Source organism: Passer montanus, unplaced genomic scaffold (genome assembly GCF_014805655.1).
Source record: "Passer montanus isolate IOZ18808 unplaced genomic scaffold, ASM1480565v1 scaffold27, whole genome shotgun sequence".
NCBI lineage: Eukaryota > Metazoa > Chordata > Aves > Passeriformes > Passeridae > Passer > Passer montanus.
In genome coordinates, this window is record NW_024367372.1 from 9,008,935 (window position 1) to 9,025,807 (window position 16,873).

A 16,873-nucleotide genomic window follows, 5' to 3' on the forward strand; every position below is an offset into this window, starting at 1 on the left:
AGGACTGATAAAAGCATGCACAAGACACCAGAGGTATTGCACAAGGAAAATGTCCACCCAGTCCAAAAATGTCTAAACAGAGCATTTAAAGATTACATTGAAGGCATTTTTGATTATTGACTAGAGCACGTGTTTTCAGCATTAAACAAATTAATCTTTTTAAAATGACAGACACTGACAGCCAAGAAGGAACAAAAGACAGACTGTTTACAGAACTCATAACCTGCTTATTAAGGGGAGAAAGAGCTCCGATTTTCTGAACTTACTGGTTGTTCTGCATTGCTCTGCAAGGCATCAAAAGGGCCAACACAGTTTTGAGTCCTGTTTTACAGCTGGCTACTGATGATGTGAGTTGGTCCCTGCCAAAGGTCAGACTAAGAGCAGCCTGAGCAGTCTCCTATGGCCCACAGCTGTAGCTGTACCTGAGTCAGCTGTGCCTGGGGAACTGGGAGAATCTACTTGCATTAATGAACCAAAAGCAGAACCCAGGAGGAGCCAGCCCAGGTCATCTGGACACCTCTATCAATACTGAACATTAAACACCATAAAACTCAAAGAAGCTTTTAAAGAAATCTGTGGTTTACAACATCCTATGTCAGGCTGCAGAACAAACTGAAAAATTAAGTGTTTCCACAGAACCCAAACAATGCCTGTGACTTAAGACAGAGGATACTGCTAAATCTAATTGAGGTGTAGGAAGCTTAAGCATTTGGACAGTGCTTAATGCAAAGAAACATTCTGTACTTCACACAAGACAGCATACATTCAGCATTATTAGCATTTTAAATAAATACCCTCCATAGGTAATTGTTTTTATTTATTTTAATTATAAAAGATGCCCTGAGAATTATTTTCAAGAACATGCATGTACAGCATTGTCCTATGTTTTATTTTGAGTAAATCATTATTCATGTTCTTACATTATAAAAAGTAACCACACTCACATATGCATACACAGACCAGATCATCTTTATCATACACCAATGAATTTTAAAAACCATATATTTCTGATATCAATATATTTATGCTGCCTCCATTTTGAAGAGAAGCTGACAATAGCTTCATAATCTCTTTGAAGTATTGGCATAAATAGAACTTTTCAAAATATGATTTCATGTTTTTCCACATACATTTTGATAGAAACATTAGCATTAATGCAACCAAATGCAGATGACATCACTGAAACATGGCAGCTTGCAATAGCAGCTGATTAAAAACTAGATTCATTATTATAAATTATTAAAGTGAAAATACAATTTGAAATACTAAAATTAAAACAAGTATTTATACAACCAAATGTACGAAATAAAACTTTTTTTTTACATCATCTGGAGACATTTGTTTTTAGATTGCTTTGAAACTTACACAGGATTTTTATGAACTTGGAACTTGTAAAAACGTTAATTCCAAATTCACAGCACAATGCTTCAAAAGTCTATGGTTTTTTTAATAGACTGATCAATGGTTCTGGACTTTGGTCTTAAATTAGGCTTGCAGGTTCTTTAAAATGTGGGATTCCTTTTTCATATTCATAACAATTCCTTCTATTTCTACCTTAAAATATGGCAGCTAAGGTTTGCTGAGATGTTAAAGAAGCCAATTAAATAATGGGTATGTACATTCTAAATCCAAGACTTCAAACTACAAAGGCATAACTGAAGAAAACAAAAATATTCTCCTTAGCTGCAGCAGTTAAGAGCACATAGCTGAAGTTATGGTTCATATCATTTCACTACATGTTAGAATACTGCAACCATTACATTGTTTATCAGAAAATATTTTACAGCTCGGAATTTTATTTAAAATATTTATTTTAAATTTTTTAACATTGCAGGATGCATTTTACTCAGTCCAGGCATTATAGAGTCCCATCTGCTACTCCCACCTTATCCCACCAGAACATTGCTTCCTTCAGTCTCTGGTTGCCTCCTTTTTCAGATGATCTAGGAGTTTGATTTTCTGTTTTTTCTTCATACAAAAGAAGAAACACATACAATATGTTGTTACTATATTGTTAAATTGCGTAGCATATTAAACTGCTATTATGCAGAACATTTTAACATAACTCTTGCTGTACTTTAAAAATTATTAGCTGTTCTATTGCACCCAGTGAAAAACCCAAATGGATGTATTCTGAGGACATTCTTCTCAAAAAGGTTGAAGTTCTCAATTCAGGTGTCTATGGAAGTTCTTGCAGAGATCTATCTGAGTGAGATGGTTAAGGTGGTACAAGCAGTCTACTCATGGTTACAAAAAGCGCCAAAAGTCTGGCACGTTGCACTGTGATTTCTAGGTGTTCTGCTGACCACAAGGTCATTTGGGTAATTTCTGGATTTTTCATGCCTTAATTTTTAAATCTTTAGATATACTGTTTATAAGTTTCAAACAGCTGTAGCTGTCAATTAACTATTTGTATCAGACAGAATTATTTACAAGATTGGGTGTAACTTTTAGAACTCTTGGAAATACTAATTTGCATCTATATTTTACAGTATCATTTACATATAACACTATATATTATTCTGTTTCATTCTTTTAAAACTGCTGAATATTTAAAAACTGCATATATTATATGATAATATATCAGTGTCAGGATACCTACTATCTTCATCACAGAAATGGAACACAAAACACAAGCCAGTCCCACTGGAACTTGGAACTTCCAGCATCTTAAATGTCATGATGAAAACATGATTAAAAGCTGTAAGTAACCAACTCCAAATGTAGTAGATCAGTGCCAGAACTATTTCATCTTGTGCTTAACTTTCTAAGCAATTATATGACTGGATGAAATACATTACTTTAAGATACTTATCTTAAACATATAACTGATACATGCACCAAACTAGATGTCTTATAGGTCAGTTGTGGGCATCTTATAAAACACTGATATTTATTTAGATTTATTGCTGCATAAAAAATATCTTTCTAATTATAAATTAGAAATTTCTAATAATAAATTAGAAAATTAATTTTTATGCAACAATAAATCTACACCCTGTTTTTACAAGATGGAAAACCTGTACCACACATCCTTGAAGAAAGTTTTGAGTCAAAGTGAAATAAAATCAGCCAATATCTGTATGTCTATAATCAAGATGCAAAATACTTAAATGCCATCTATGAAGTGGATATATTAATTGACAAATCTATAAAGTTTCTAAATAGTTTCAAACAACTGCATGTTGAACATTTGCAGTCATACTACAGCAACATAAACTCAAGCAAAACATATCTAACAATCTCATAAAGCTGACAACATTCAAAATAATATAATAAAGCTACATAGCCTAATGATACAAGATCAGACTGCTTGATAGAACACAGTGTTCATGATTTATGTCAATGTCTGCACTAGGATGATTCATGATCTAACTGGCAACTCTTCAACAGGAAGTGAGAAAAACTCTGCTCTGCATGTGAAATCTCTTGTGGGACAAAGTATCCAACCAATGCTCTTTCTGATTCTTTCCTATTCCATCAGGTATTTAAAGCAGGTAGTCTTCTCTTTTGTAATTCTCTCATTAGTTATATGGGTGCTCCTTTAGCATAATTCTGGCATTTTCTATGGCCTAAGTATTACCTAAGACCTAGCAACTGACATCTACACTAAAACAATTCTTGTCACCTGCTTGTGAGCACTGGATCATGATTTACTATTTTTTTCCCTTGCATCTATTCTATTTTCAAAAAGAGATAAAACTTTAATTGGCACGTACTTATAAGTTAGTTCAAACTGAATGTCTGAATGCATGCGTGTGGTAAGAAAAGACTTAAGTTCTCCACCAAAGTAACTCTGAGTTTTGAAATATTCCTGGAGCACTATCATATATGAAATCAGAAATTCTTCATCCCTGCAAACTGCACTATATTGTCAAAAGTGAACATCTGCCAATATAATGTAGAGAACTTTTATAGAAAATATTAGGCTTAAGCAATTAAACAATATTTTATCCAAGCATATACCACTTCAAATTAAGAATCATTGATTTTATCTGCTTATACTCTGATTATTGTGTTAGTGCCCACATATTTACTTAGAAAAAGAAACATTAGAAGTTACCCTACTTAAGTTGCAGAGCCAGCAAACTAAAAGTTGGGTTTTGCCAGAATTGAGATGATCAGTGGAAATTTTAACCAGCACATATGTAAATCTGCATGATGATACAGTCTTAAAAAAACACCCAATTATTATTTTCTCACCTTAGTGAGTTTTCCGCCTTGGTCAGTCCACCAAAAGTGATGCTCATTGATGAGCATCTATTAAACTGTACCTCTCACTGTACAATTGTCATAGAGTGATTTCTGTCAGCTGCTTATATATTTGGATATCAATTTTTTTCATCATTAAACTTAGAAAATAATGCTTCCTTGAAACTGACATTTCTAGTTGGGTTGTTTGGTTTTTTTTTTACTTTAAGTGTGCATATATTTAGCATCAGGCCTGACTTCCTGAGTAAAAGAAAGATAAAAAGTACAGCTAAACATATCTGTGATCGAATGCATTTACCACCAGACATTCCTGTATTTCTTAGTATCTCCTTATAGAGCTGTTTCATTTTCTTATGAAAACAGTTAATTATTGGGTCAGTTTATAAACAAGAGATTTAATCTACAGCACAGCAGACATTAGACCAACTTGAGAGATGTCTTTTCCCATAAGAACACAGAACACTAAAACTCTTATTCAGAACTAAATTTAGGACATCCTAAGCTTACTCTTCCTAAAAATGAATGTTTTTCTTCCCCTGATACATCCTCTTTAGCTTGTGACCCTATGCAGTTCAGGGACTTTCTGAACCAGATAAAGCACCCAGATCATTGTGTTTGATCAGATTCCTACTTTCAAATATTCTGCTCTTAGGGCATTCATTTGGGAATGGTACACAGAGACTCGAAGCTGTGTTTCTGACATTCCACTCTCCTGCCTGAAGACAAAAGTGCAAACTGCTCTGTGTGAGTCTTTTCCTGTCCCTCTGTATTTAAACAAAAGATACCAGTTTTATTTTAAATGAAAGATAGAAAAACCTTTGAAATTTGGAAATGTTTCATGTGATAAAAAATATGTCTAGCTAATCTTTGCACCTTACTGCTTTGTGAATATTAATCCATTCATTTTCTCCAAATCCTTGTGGGACACCAAGTAATTGAAATTTCTACAGATTGCTAAAAATATTTACAACATTTGAACTAATTTTCTGGTTTTAAAGTGAGGAAAAGAGGCATACCATAATTAGGGTGAAAGAAAATGAGGTTTTGAGCACACCTAATTTTTTTTAACTATGTAGCACTCCATTACATTTTATGTTCTCAAAATAAATGCCCCATTTACTTAAGAGATAGCTGAAAATGTCAGCATGTCTACTAATCTAACTGCTGACTTTGAAATGGTGCACTTTGAAATAAGTGACCCCCTAATGATCTGTAACTGTCTGAAGTACTGTGGGTGGTATTAAGAGAAGCCATTAGACACCGGCAAAGACAGGGACAGAGGGCAAAGTGATCTGGCACCTTAAAGTACTATTCCTGTGAAGCCACTTACTCAACAGAGGCCATCTGCATTCACAACTTACCTTCTAACCTTCTCTACAAAATAAAAGCTATAGGTCACTATGCAAGCTTGGGTTCATTCTAGAAAACAATTTATCCTGTACAGTGAAGATGGTAGAATTCCAGCAAAACAATCAAGTACACAAGGAGCTAAATTAATATTGTTTGTTAAACTTTTTAGTGTTTTATTTTACAATTTATTAGTTTTATTAACTTAAAATCCTGACTAAAGCTGGGGAGATGTTTTGGTTTGTTTTTTAAAGGAAACTGGAAATATGTTGTGGAAAAATATGTTCATACAGATGTTTAATTCACCAAAACACACCATCACTATCGTTTCCTCTCTTTACCTAGCAAACCAGTATGTTTTCTCTTTCCTATCTTAGCTTTCAGTTGTGGTTTCTGTTAGATTGAAGTCTACTTTCCCAGACTCCTTTCTTGCTGTTGCTGACTCCTTCCCTTTCTCCATTCTGCCTTGGCTAAGAATGCAAATCTCTGCTAGCAAAGAAAAGTCTCAGTTGGAGCCCACAAAATTACAGTTAGTCCAGTGATGGTAATTTAGTTGTAGTGTAAAAGGAATCTGCAGGGAATTTGCTGCTAGAGTCTACAGAGATTTGGGTGAGTGTATGTCACAGTGATTTTCTATGATTTACAGTTTTAGCACAGGAGCAAAAAATACATCTTTGATTTTGTTCTTGCAAAATGCTGAACAGCATTGGCTGGTGTTTAAAGGCAAGCAGCCCGAGGGAGATGCCTAGCACTGAATTTTTGGTTTTTTGTAAATGGTAAGGCAAAGGCAGCATTAATAACAAATACCAGTACCAGTTCATCCTAAGTCTCAAGATTCATGACAGAATTGTTACGTAATGATAAAACATATACAAGTTCACAAAAAGAAGGAAAAGTAGAAACTAAGTAGTCTAAAAATACTTGTATTTCTCCAACTACAGGCAGCTAAATCACTGTGACTGTAGTTATTACATAGCAAAGGCACTAACCTTCACTTTTTCCCATTCCACCCTCTCAATTATACACCAGCTGAATGCAAATATGTGCAGAAGAAACAATGTGAAAGACTAATTAGAAGGTAATGCCATCTTAGAAACACTTACAATTGCATACCACATTTCTACCCTGCTATTTTAGTATTTCAAAATCTGTGAGCAGAAGTATAATAAATTCAGGCCTAATTTGACATGGCTCTTTTGAGTTCCCTTTGAAAACATTACCCCTAGGTTCAGTTTAACATCTTGTCAACAACTTACATGCTCATCTTTCGGGACAGACTCTCCTTATTTGCATTGCTCTTTTGGTCAGCTGAGTTAAATAAGCTGCGAGAAGAACTGGAAGGGAAGGCAGCATTCCCACTGTTGCCAGCAGCATGAGCCCGGAATGAATCATCTGAAACACAGAGGTGCAGCTCAGACAAAGAACTTTGGTTGAAAACACTTCACAGAAAGTAAACAGAATGAGCTGTTTTTCCTGTGACAACAGTGGCATATTTCCTATGGCACTAATCCAAATTTTAATGGAATGGTTTCTACTGAAAATTTCTTCAAGTATTTTTATTAAAAAGTCCCACTAAATAACTGGAATTCACATTTTCAAATAAAATATTCATATATTTAATGTATGTAAGAGTGTGATTTCTTGGGCCAATCTTTAGCTGCTTAAAATTTAGCTATTTAATGTAATTTAATTGCCTAGTGCCTAATGGTGGTGAATTTAAAGACAGGTTTCTCTAGGAAACAATTCATCTCAATCTTATCTTTAATCATCCAAACTCTTTAGTGATCAGAAATGTAAACAGTTTCTCTCTCTTAATTCAGTTGAAGTTTTACATAAAACTCATTCTCCTCATGTAAAATTGGTGGAGAAAAACTCCAAACCCAACCTTTTGATGATACCTGAAATTCCAAAGAGGACATGACAAACTCAGTTTATTTTTACTACTTTTAAATGTAAATTAAAACAAAAGTGTAGGAAAAAAAAATCTGAAAAATACACTTACTAGACTAACACTTATATGCCCAAATGTATTGGACATCTATTATTCTGCTTTCTTTAGAAGAATGGCATCTTAGAGTATGCCTGCCTAACTGGGCCCATATATTCAACACCCACACAAAAAAACTGAAGTAAAACACATTACAATAACCACTTACCACTAAAGGATAACATACAACTCTTTCCTATTCCTGGTACTGAAGATGTATATCCTGTAGCAGAACTTTTACTTTAAAAAATCAAACAAAACAAAACCAAGTTGGTTACTTCCAAAAGTGCTCCTCTTAATTGTGTCATCACGCTGTTTAATAGTATTGGAGGCTATTTCTGAATTTATATTAAAATTAAATGAGAAAGTTATGCTAAAATGTCTTTAAGACATGTATGAAATGAGATTTAGCAATTCATATTGAAAATTGCTTTTAATATGTGATAAAAGGTGACGTTTATTAACTTAAAAGAAATTCATAACCATTTCTAGGCTTCAGCATGCCTTAGATGTTTCTTCCCTCAGTTAATCAATTAAACAGAAAGCTGAAAATGTAAGTCACAGTTCAGTGAGCACATCACTATTTTCAGAGATCCATGAGTATTAATTTCATAAGAGCTGTCTATTAGCAAACATCTGCCTATGAGGTAAGCAATGAAGATTATAAAGATACTTAGGACACTTGTCTATGTTGCTGTATTTTGGGTGCAGTACTTGAGTACTGAAAGATTGGCTTCGAACCAGCTTGGATTTTTTTTCTTCTTTGCCTAAAAATATAGAGAACATTTTTTAATATGAATACTGCTTTTCCTCAATAATTAAGAACACTTTAAAATACATTTTTATGTCAATCTCTGGTAAATGAAGGAATGAGATTATTTAAATACTTCAATTAAAAAAAATAAACCTTAGGTCATTATTTATATACTACAGAGTTAGACAAATCTAAAAACCATAGAAAATACATTAAGTTCTAGGAGAAGTATCTTTTCCACTGTGCAGTAGGTGTAACTTGGGTCCACAGATGTCAACAGCAGCTTTGCTGGGGTTTAACCTGATGATGTGAGATCAAAGTGTTCCAGGTGAGTTTTTGAACTCTTCTTACCTGCTGAGGTACCAGAAGAGCTTCCAGAAATAGAGAGATTGATACTTTTTGCCAACACTGATGATGTTTTACTGTCTCTACCTAAAAAAAAAATTAAAAAATAAATAAAATAAAATAAAATAAAATAAAATAAAATAAAATAAAATAAAATAAAATAAAATAAAATAAAATAAAATAAAAAGTCCAGTATAATCCCTTCCCTCTTAAAACTTAAATTTTTATAAAAGAGAGGACATAACATATCACAGTCCTGGAGCAAATAGTAATAATATCTAATCCACTGGTAATAGCACTTCAGAAATACCACAGAAAAGTACTTACACTATATCCCAAAATGAAAAATAACAGAGAACTAAAACTGTAATGTATTTTATTAATAAACGCAAAATAAAACATATTATTATATATAATATAAAATATGAGGCAATGTTTCATAAATAACTTCAGAAATACATAGAAACAACTTTTATATGTAATTTCTAAATCTATTTATTGTATCAAGTGTCTCTTCTGTGCTCCTTCCTCTATTACCTTTGTAGAAGTGTAAAGCATGCATAAACATGTACACAAATAAACAAACTTACGTTTCTTTTCAAACATTTTATCATTAATATTTGTAGATCTTCCTTCATTTTTCTGCTTCTCTTTTTCTAATTGTTCCTAAAACAAAAAGAATTAATAAAAGAATGAATAGTTTTCTTAGATATTATTCAGGTAAAAGTAAATAAATTGTGTTTCCAAATAACAGCTCATTTTAACTCTCCTGCTAGTAGTACAATCCCTGATGAATATTCAGAGAGCCAATTAAGTAGTTCAGAAAGAAATCAGGGTACATATCTCGTTTAAAAACAGCAATCTGAAGAAAGCTCAGAGCTGAAGTTCACATCTGTAACTCATAATTGAAATTATGCCTGGCTTTTGGGGTTTTTTTAACTTCAAAAAGATACAGACATTTTTGCATTGGCAGCTGGCAATGCAAAAATTTTCTGTAACAGACACTGAAAATAGAACAGGCAACACTTATTTCATAGAATTCAATGAAAATGGTTTTATAAATTTTAAGGTGTGTCACATATATTCAACTTTATAAAGATCTAAAATGAACATTCACAGTTGATGAATTTTTATGAAAAATAAAATCAACTATGTAAAATTCTTCAGGTTCGTGGAATTTATTTGCCCTTCTGTAATACTATCCAGCCTAAAAGTATATTCCATTTTGTGAGTAGATATCACTCCAGCTTCAAGAAACTATACAATAGTAGCATACTTTCTATAAATTTTCACAATAAAAATAGTTAAGTAAACCATAATTGCTCTAATCTACATTTTTCATGTAGTTCTAATTACTACCTAATCAAGAAAAGAAAGAGGTAATTAATTCAGGTCAGGGTTGCTGGAAAATAGTTTCTATAAAGTCCACTACTAAAATTAAGGAAATTTGCTAACACATTCAGTATTAAAACCTTAACAGTCTGATACATTTAAGTGGGTTGAATGGCTCTTCATCTGTTTGGGACTGCAACATGTCACAATTCACTGTGTCCCTCTCAGGCTCCCCAAAAGCATGTCATTCACAGACAGTGCTAATGAGACCTTTGTGACACAGAAGGGTGGCACAGATCAGTGGCCTATACCATAAAAATTCAGGTGCTTTTCTAAAGCATAGCTGTGGAAACAGGGTAAAAATTGGTATCATCATACAACACACAGTAGCACTGGAGGCTCTTTTGCACCATGAAACAAACCCTTTCAGTATAAAAGCACTGGCTGTAACTACCTGCAGACTGCTCGAGCTCAGCTCAAGACTGTGAGTTGTGTGCATGCAGGTCTGAGAACCCAGAGCTCGAGCTGCCTGGGGACAGTGAAGTGGCAGAACTCTGTGGCTCAGGTGTATTTGCTCATACTGACCTGCAATACTCACTGACATCAAAGTGGACCACAAAGGTAGGAAACAAGGACATTTTTGGGACACTCCTGAATCCCTTCTGACTCATTACAAAGAAGTTTATTTACTCCAAGTCACAGGAATCATGCTAACAATTTTAGGATCTTCTGAATCCTGTCAGCTGCTCAGCTTCTCCCACCTGAGGCTGGAGGGGAGGCAGCAGACAGGAGGACTGCAGTGGTCTGATCTAGGCTTTGTGGAGATGTGGTGAAGATACAAGCTGTGTGCTGAAGTGCTTACTGCAACTTTTACTTTTGTCTCTTTCCTGGCTAATTGGAAAGCCTGTAACACAGAGCATTCTTCAGCTTCCTTGGGACAAAAGAAGTTAAGAAGTTATGAGATCAATTTCTTTGCCTAGGGAAGCTGTATGTGAATTCTGAGGTGTTTCATTGCAGTTTATCATGTTATACATGGTATTTCTCAGATACAGCAAAAGTTAGGTAGTAAAGAAAAAAATGTTACACGTTACTTTGAAGGACTTAACTCTATTACAAAGTGTAAAATGAAACCACACACAGATAATGAACCTAACAGGTCTCTCCAAAATACACATTTCCCCTACCTTAAAACTACTGCCTCATTAATATGGAGCTACAATCTGTTTAAAATAATGGCAGTGTACTGATAAAATATACCATTTCTAAAAGGAGATGTTGTCTCTCTTTTTCTTGATCCAATAGACAATTTTCATAAAATATTTTCTGAAACTTCAAAATAAAATAAATAAAAATAAAAAATCACTACATGAAATTGGAAACTAAGAGTAAATATTAAAGTTAGTAAGTACTTACAGCATCTACAGAGATCTCCATTCTGTCCAATTCTAACACTGTCTATAAAGAAAATTAAAACATTATTTATTATTACTCTATGGCATGCCACACTATAAAGTACAAAATTGTCTTTTCTTCCTATATATTTGAAACCTATGCTTGTATTTTTGTGGTACAAATGCAGTTTAAAAGTGTCAGAGAGTATTCTCAGAGACCTGCTGAGACTCACAATGAATAGATTCACAGAATATTTATATGGAAATCAAAATACACTCAAGGAAGCACCTCAGCAAGAATAGCTACAGCACAGGCTTAGGAACCAGGAGTGAAAAAAGCAACTCAGGAACCTGTGTCTGACTCAGAAGGTTCCACACAAGTGCTCACTCAGTCTCTCTCCTGCAGACTGGCCCTGTGAGGAAGCCACCTACTTGAGCTATTTCACTTCAGGGTTTCTGAATTTGAAACCAAGCATGAACATTCCTTAAAGATGTACTTTTTTGCGTATCCACATTAAAAACACATTTGTAACATTTTAAAATCCTACAAATGCTTTGTCTGTATATTGTAAAATATATAGTCTAACAAAATATCTCTGTCCCACAAACCTGATGGGTTTTACTAAAATCAACATTCAATCATTCTCTAGTCTTTTTTTTTCATAAATGGTCATTGAACCAAAATTCTGAATTTGAATCACTACAAAATAACTGCAATATAAGTAACCAGGGAAACATTAACACTCCTAAATTGCACAGAACATATTATACTACATCATCTTTTAATTGTTCAAAATTGCATAATAGAGAATGGAATTTTTTAATCTCCTGTTCTTACATTGAGAAAATCCATAGGAAGCATAACATAAGTGATAAACGCGAGATTAAATGCTGCTTAAAAAGAAAAATGCCTACCCTTTTCACAATAGTCAAGACATCTTTGTCTTTCTCTTGACACAGGAGTTTCCTTATACATAATTCCAACTGCTGAAGTAAATGTTTATCAGTGGGAATCTTCAGAGTAGATTTCACTTTTGGCAACAAACAGCATAACTTCATTCTATTAAAAAAATCCCAAACAAACAACCCAAATATTCACCTTTTGATGCAGATGCTTAACATATATCATTAATTCTCAATGTATTGCATGCTAGCATTTGACACAAAATAATTAAGTGGTCTTATTTTTCAGAAGTCATTGTTGCTTATGTGTTGATTCCAGACATACTGTTTTCAAAAAGTCTCTATAGATCATGAATACAGTCCATAAACATCTTTGGTTTGTCTGGGTTTTTCTAAAATCTAGAAAAATAAGGAGACCTCTGGATTTTGCAAGTGATATGCACACCTAACTTTATCAGTTACCGACTGACCTGCTCCTGGGATTTTCTAGCACCATTCCCATGCTCCCCTGCATATTCAATACTGGTCATTCTGAAGGCTCTTTATGTTTTCACTCAAGTTCCATTACTTAAGCAAAACATAAAACTTTTAACAGTATTTCTTAATATATTATCTAAAGCTTTTTTTCCTGTACACTGCTACATATTGTACATACCTGACATTTGCCACTGGGTCATGTGTAAGTTCAAGCACAGGTAAAAAGAAGTATTTACAGAAGAATGATTTTGAAAACAGTTCCATAATGAATTCACAAGTATCTAAAAAACGAAGTCTGTTCCAGTAACTTTTTCCTTGGCCCAGTTCTGAAAAATAAAATTTTTCAGATATTATCTGCAATGTCAGATAGAAAACATTTCACGGGCTGACCTCTGAGTTAAAAGATGATAATCACAGGCATCAAAATACATATTTTCAGCCTATCTCAATACTTTCTTTTAGTAAAAAACTAACATTCCGAATTCAATTGATTCTGTCAGTGAGCACTTGAAAAAGCAAAAGAGCAAGTGAACTAAATACAGTGTTAAACAAAGTCCTGTATGCCTTTCAAACCATGTCACAGGAGCATCAAAATTACTGTGTAAACATCAAGGAATGTTAAAACTCCTAAGCTATCTTTAAAGCACATAGCATACAGCAAAACGTCAAATTCAGGTGACTGATTAATAAATTAATTTCTGAGATTTATTATGCTGAAGTCTCTAGAGAATTTTACTTCAGTAAACATCAAGGAATGTTAATGAGAACTGTTAAAACTCCTAAGCTATCTTTAAAACACATAGCATACACCAAAACATCAAATTTAGGTGACTGATTAATAAATTAATTTCTGAGATTTATTATGCTGAAGTCTCTAGAGAATTTTACTTCTACAGTGGAACTCTGTTTTTTATACTGCTGCACCCACAACTTAGTAATTTCGGCTAAAAGAAGTAGGGTTGGAAGGGTCTTGGCACATTATCAGTTTCTGCATTGCCTCTTCCCCAATCCCTTTATATAAACTTATATAAACTCCAGCTCACACGCACTGTACATTTTGCTGGTGATAATATGAGCAACTGAACATCTTCCAAGCGTAGTCTCTCCAATTATGGAAGGAAATTACACTGAATAAATGCAACTGTAAATAGATCTTCAGCCAAAACTAACTTTCATTTCTCAGTAATGGAGGAAAGATCCTCTTACGTTCAATCAGTTTCTGAATAACCTCGTGTCTCTGTTCTTGTTTGCGATTGTAACGCAAATAAACGCAGAGAGTCCGAGCAGCTGCTTTTTGGACTGGCAGGACATTCTTGAAAGAAATAAAGGGAACACAGTTAAACATGTCTGCAGAAGTATGACTAAAAGCATATATAGAATTAGAAAAAAATTAGCGAAAAAGTGCCTAACTTTATAAATTTTTTAATAAATGTCATAACATAAGAAAGAATTATGAAGTTTGGCCAGTTCATGAGACACCTGCTTCTTTATTCCTTCTGACCAACTAGATTTAACTATTTTATAAGCACCTTAAAATATTCCATGTTTGCAAGGCACCTTCTGTAATGCAGGTGTTAGAAACAAAATTTACATCATCTTCTCTCACAAGAGTTTTATTCTTGAATTAACTCAGTAAAATTTCAGACTAGTAGCTCTAAATGATAATTTATTTTAGAATTGCAGAGTCCTTTCATAAAGAATAAAAGAATAAATAAAAGAATAAATAAAAGAATAAATAAAAGAATAATGTATGGAATCAGGAAAAAGAAGGCATATTTCAGAGGAAAAAGTTTTGATTTAACTAGAAACAAACTGACGACGAGCACAAGGAAAGGAAGAAGTATTGGGTAGGAGGAAAACTGTCAATCCAAATTTTGCTCCTCAAATGGGGGCAAGTTTTCCACAAAAATTCTCATAGAAAAAATGACAGCGCTTGATATACCATATGAAAGTGATAGGACTTTAAGATTAATGTAACACAGGAAGTACTACACAAAGCAAATATCCATTGGTCTAACTTGCATTTACAAACAAAAGCAAATGAGAAAGTGACAGGTGAGCTCACATTTGTTAAAATGATTGTCAACATCCTGTGAAGAAAACGGTAATAGATCTGATCACTTGATATGATATGAGGGAGACATGCATATTTTTGTAGTAACTTCTCATGTGTTCTCCATTTTAAAGATGTCGCTGCTCTCTGTTCTGCTGTTGTTAATGCAGGAATCAAGTCAGGAATAGAGAGTAACTAGAAACAGAAAGATAAACAATAATTTTACATTTTCAAGCTGTGTGTCTTGTCACTATGCTTAAAAAGTAAATCACAACAATATAAGAAGGGAAGACTAATCTGAAAGCTATTTCAGTACCTAGCTAAATACACTTTCATCTCCAATCCCTTCTCCTGACAAAGGAAAACTAAACACCGTTCTCTTTGTAACACCCTTTTACAGATATTAAAACCATTACGCCAACTCTCCTCAGTATTCTCTCTCTCAAACCAAATGAATCCCATTTCTCTTTTATCCTCTTAATCTTCGCAGTTATTGTTCTCAATCCCCCAATTAGTTCTAGTAGGAATTAATTTTAGTAGGAATTGTACACCTTTTCTCAGTAGAAGGCAAAGAATTTTTAGTATCCAAGCTAAATTCCCTTTAATATTAAGAAAAATTAAACAGACCGCCACACGTGACATTGCATTTGCTGTATGTTATATATATTTATAGCTGTAAACAACTAACAAATTCAAATTTTTAAATTACACTGTCAACTTCTTTATGCACAAGAAAATAAATTTCTTCAGTTCTTATACAGCTGTAATATCTCAATTTATCATACATTTAGGAAGTATGCTCAAAAACAGCATCCTTTCTGTTCCATCTTAGAGGTGAGGAGTCATGGAATAAACCATCATCCAGAGCCACATACAATTAAACTAGAAAAGGTGGGAGCTGAGTACTGATCTCTTAATTCAGTGTCTTCACTTCAGGAAATGGATTTCCTTCTAGCAGAAGCCTTAAAATGGCACCCATGAGCAATTGGTACATCAATATGAAAAAATTTAAAATAGGTATTAGCTATTAATCCTTAACACAAAAACCAAGTTTTGTTTTCACTTATCTGTGGTTAATTAGAAAAATAACATGTATAAACTGTTCATTTTAATATTAACTCTAATATTTCCAATTTTTTTTTAATGTTGAAGCTTATAATGTCAACAATAAAAAAAAAGCAAACCAACAAATGCAAACTTCGTATCTCTCCAAAGCAGAAACTAATCATGAAAACCTCTTCCTACAAAATTTGTCTGAAATTTCTTACTACCCTCATTCAGAAAGAAAATGTAAAAACCCCATGAGAATACCCACCTTGCTTTCTGATCCATTGTTTTCTCCTCCATTAGTCATTAGTTCAAGGATTTCAGGAAGGTGACCTACTAGGGCATCTAACACCTATTTAAAGAAAGGCTGAATGAAAGAGGTCTCATGAAAGAGTAAATTAACTCAGCTCCTTTTTTAACTCTCACCAACATATCCCTGCTGACACCTTTCAAGTTACTGCTCTCTCATATTGAAAAAAAAAAAAGGAGATTAATTGCAATGATTAGCTGCATTGATGACGGATTACAGGTCTCAGTTTTTATTTATGTGATCAGACTAGTTTTACAACTGGAGTAGTCTAACTTACTACTGGAGTATCTGGTATCAGAGGAAATGGTGATTTTTTTGTTGAATATGTCTCTTTTTTCCATCCTAAAAAGCCTCACTGTGTTAACTGCAATATAACTGATTCATGGTCTATGCAAGTTACCATGGACCAAATCTCTTTCTGTAAATCTTGATCTTCGAACCATACACAACTTTATCTCCTCCTCAACTGGACAATAAAAATGAAACAAAGCAAAAGACCTTGAATCCTATCAACTATTATTTTAATATAGTACCAAACCCAGAGCTTTTTAGAGTTTGTAAGGTAATAAATAATACAGCAATTAAAACTAGTCCTTTAAAAGTGAATAAATTTAGTGTGGGTTTACTAAATCCAAACACCTTCCTATCTTCCTCCTTTTTATTCACAGGAGGCTGGCGTCTTTATGCAGAGTCTGTGCAATAGAATTAAAAGCTG

General features: G+C 33.6%; 1 protein-coding gene across 2 annotated transcripts in view; it reads right to left on the reverse strand.

Moving 5' to 3' along the window:
• Positions 1-66: 66 nt before the first annotated feature.
• The window catches only part of PPP4R4 (protein phosphatase 4 regulatory subunit 4), a 57,307-nt gene continuing 40,500 nt past the window's right edge, over positions 67-16,873 (reverse strand). For both annotated transcript variants that reach the window (XM_039712793.1, XM_039712794.1), the window contains 12 exons: positions 16,117-16,200; positions 14,814-14,996; positions 13,955-14,060; positions 12,927-13,074; positions 12,284-12,428; positions 11,391-11,432; positions 9,236-9,311; positions 8,652-8,732; positions 8,220-8,313; positions 7,716-7,786; positions 6,816-6,951; positions 67-1,968 (listed from right to left, as the gene is read on the reverse strand). In XM_039712793.1, the coding sequence (XP_039568727.1) occupies positions 1,944-1,968; positions 6,816-6,951; positions 7,716-7,786; positions 8,220-8,313; positions 8,652-8,732; positions 9,236-9,311; positions 11,391-11,432; positions 12,284-12,428; positions 12,927-13,074; positions 13,955-14,060; positions 14,814-14,996; positions 16,117-16,200 (1,191 nt within the window). In that variant the 3' untranslated portion in view covers positions 67-1,943. The remainder of the gene's footprint in view (positions 1,969-6,815; positions 6,952-7,715; positions 7,787-8,219; positions 8,314-8,651; positions 8,733-9,235; positions 9,312-11,390; positions 11,433-12,283; positions 12,429-12,926; positions 13,075-13,954; positions 14,061-14,813; positions 14,997-16,116; positions 16,201-16,873) is intronic.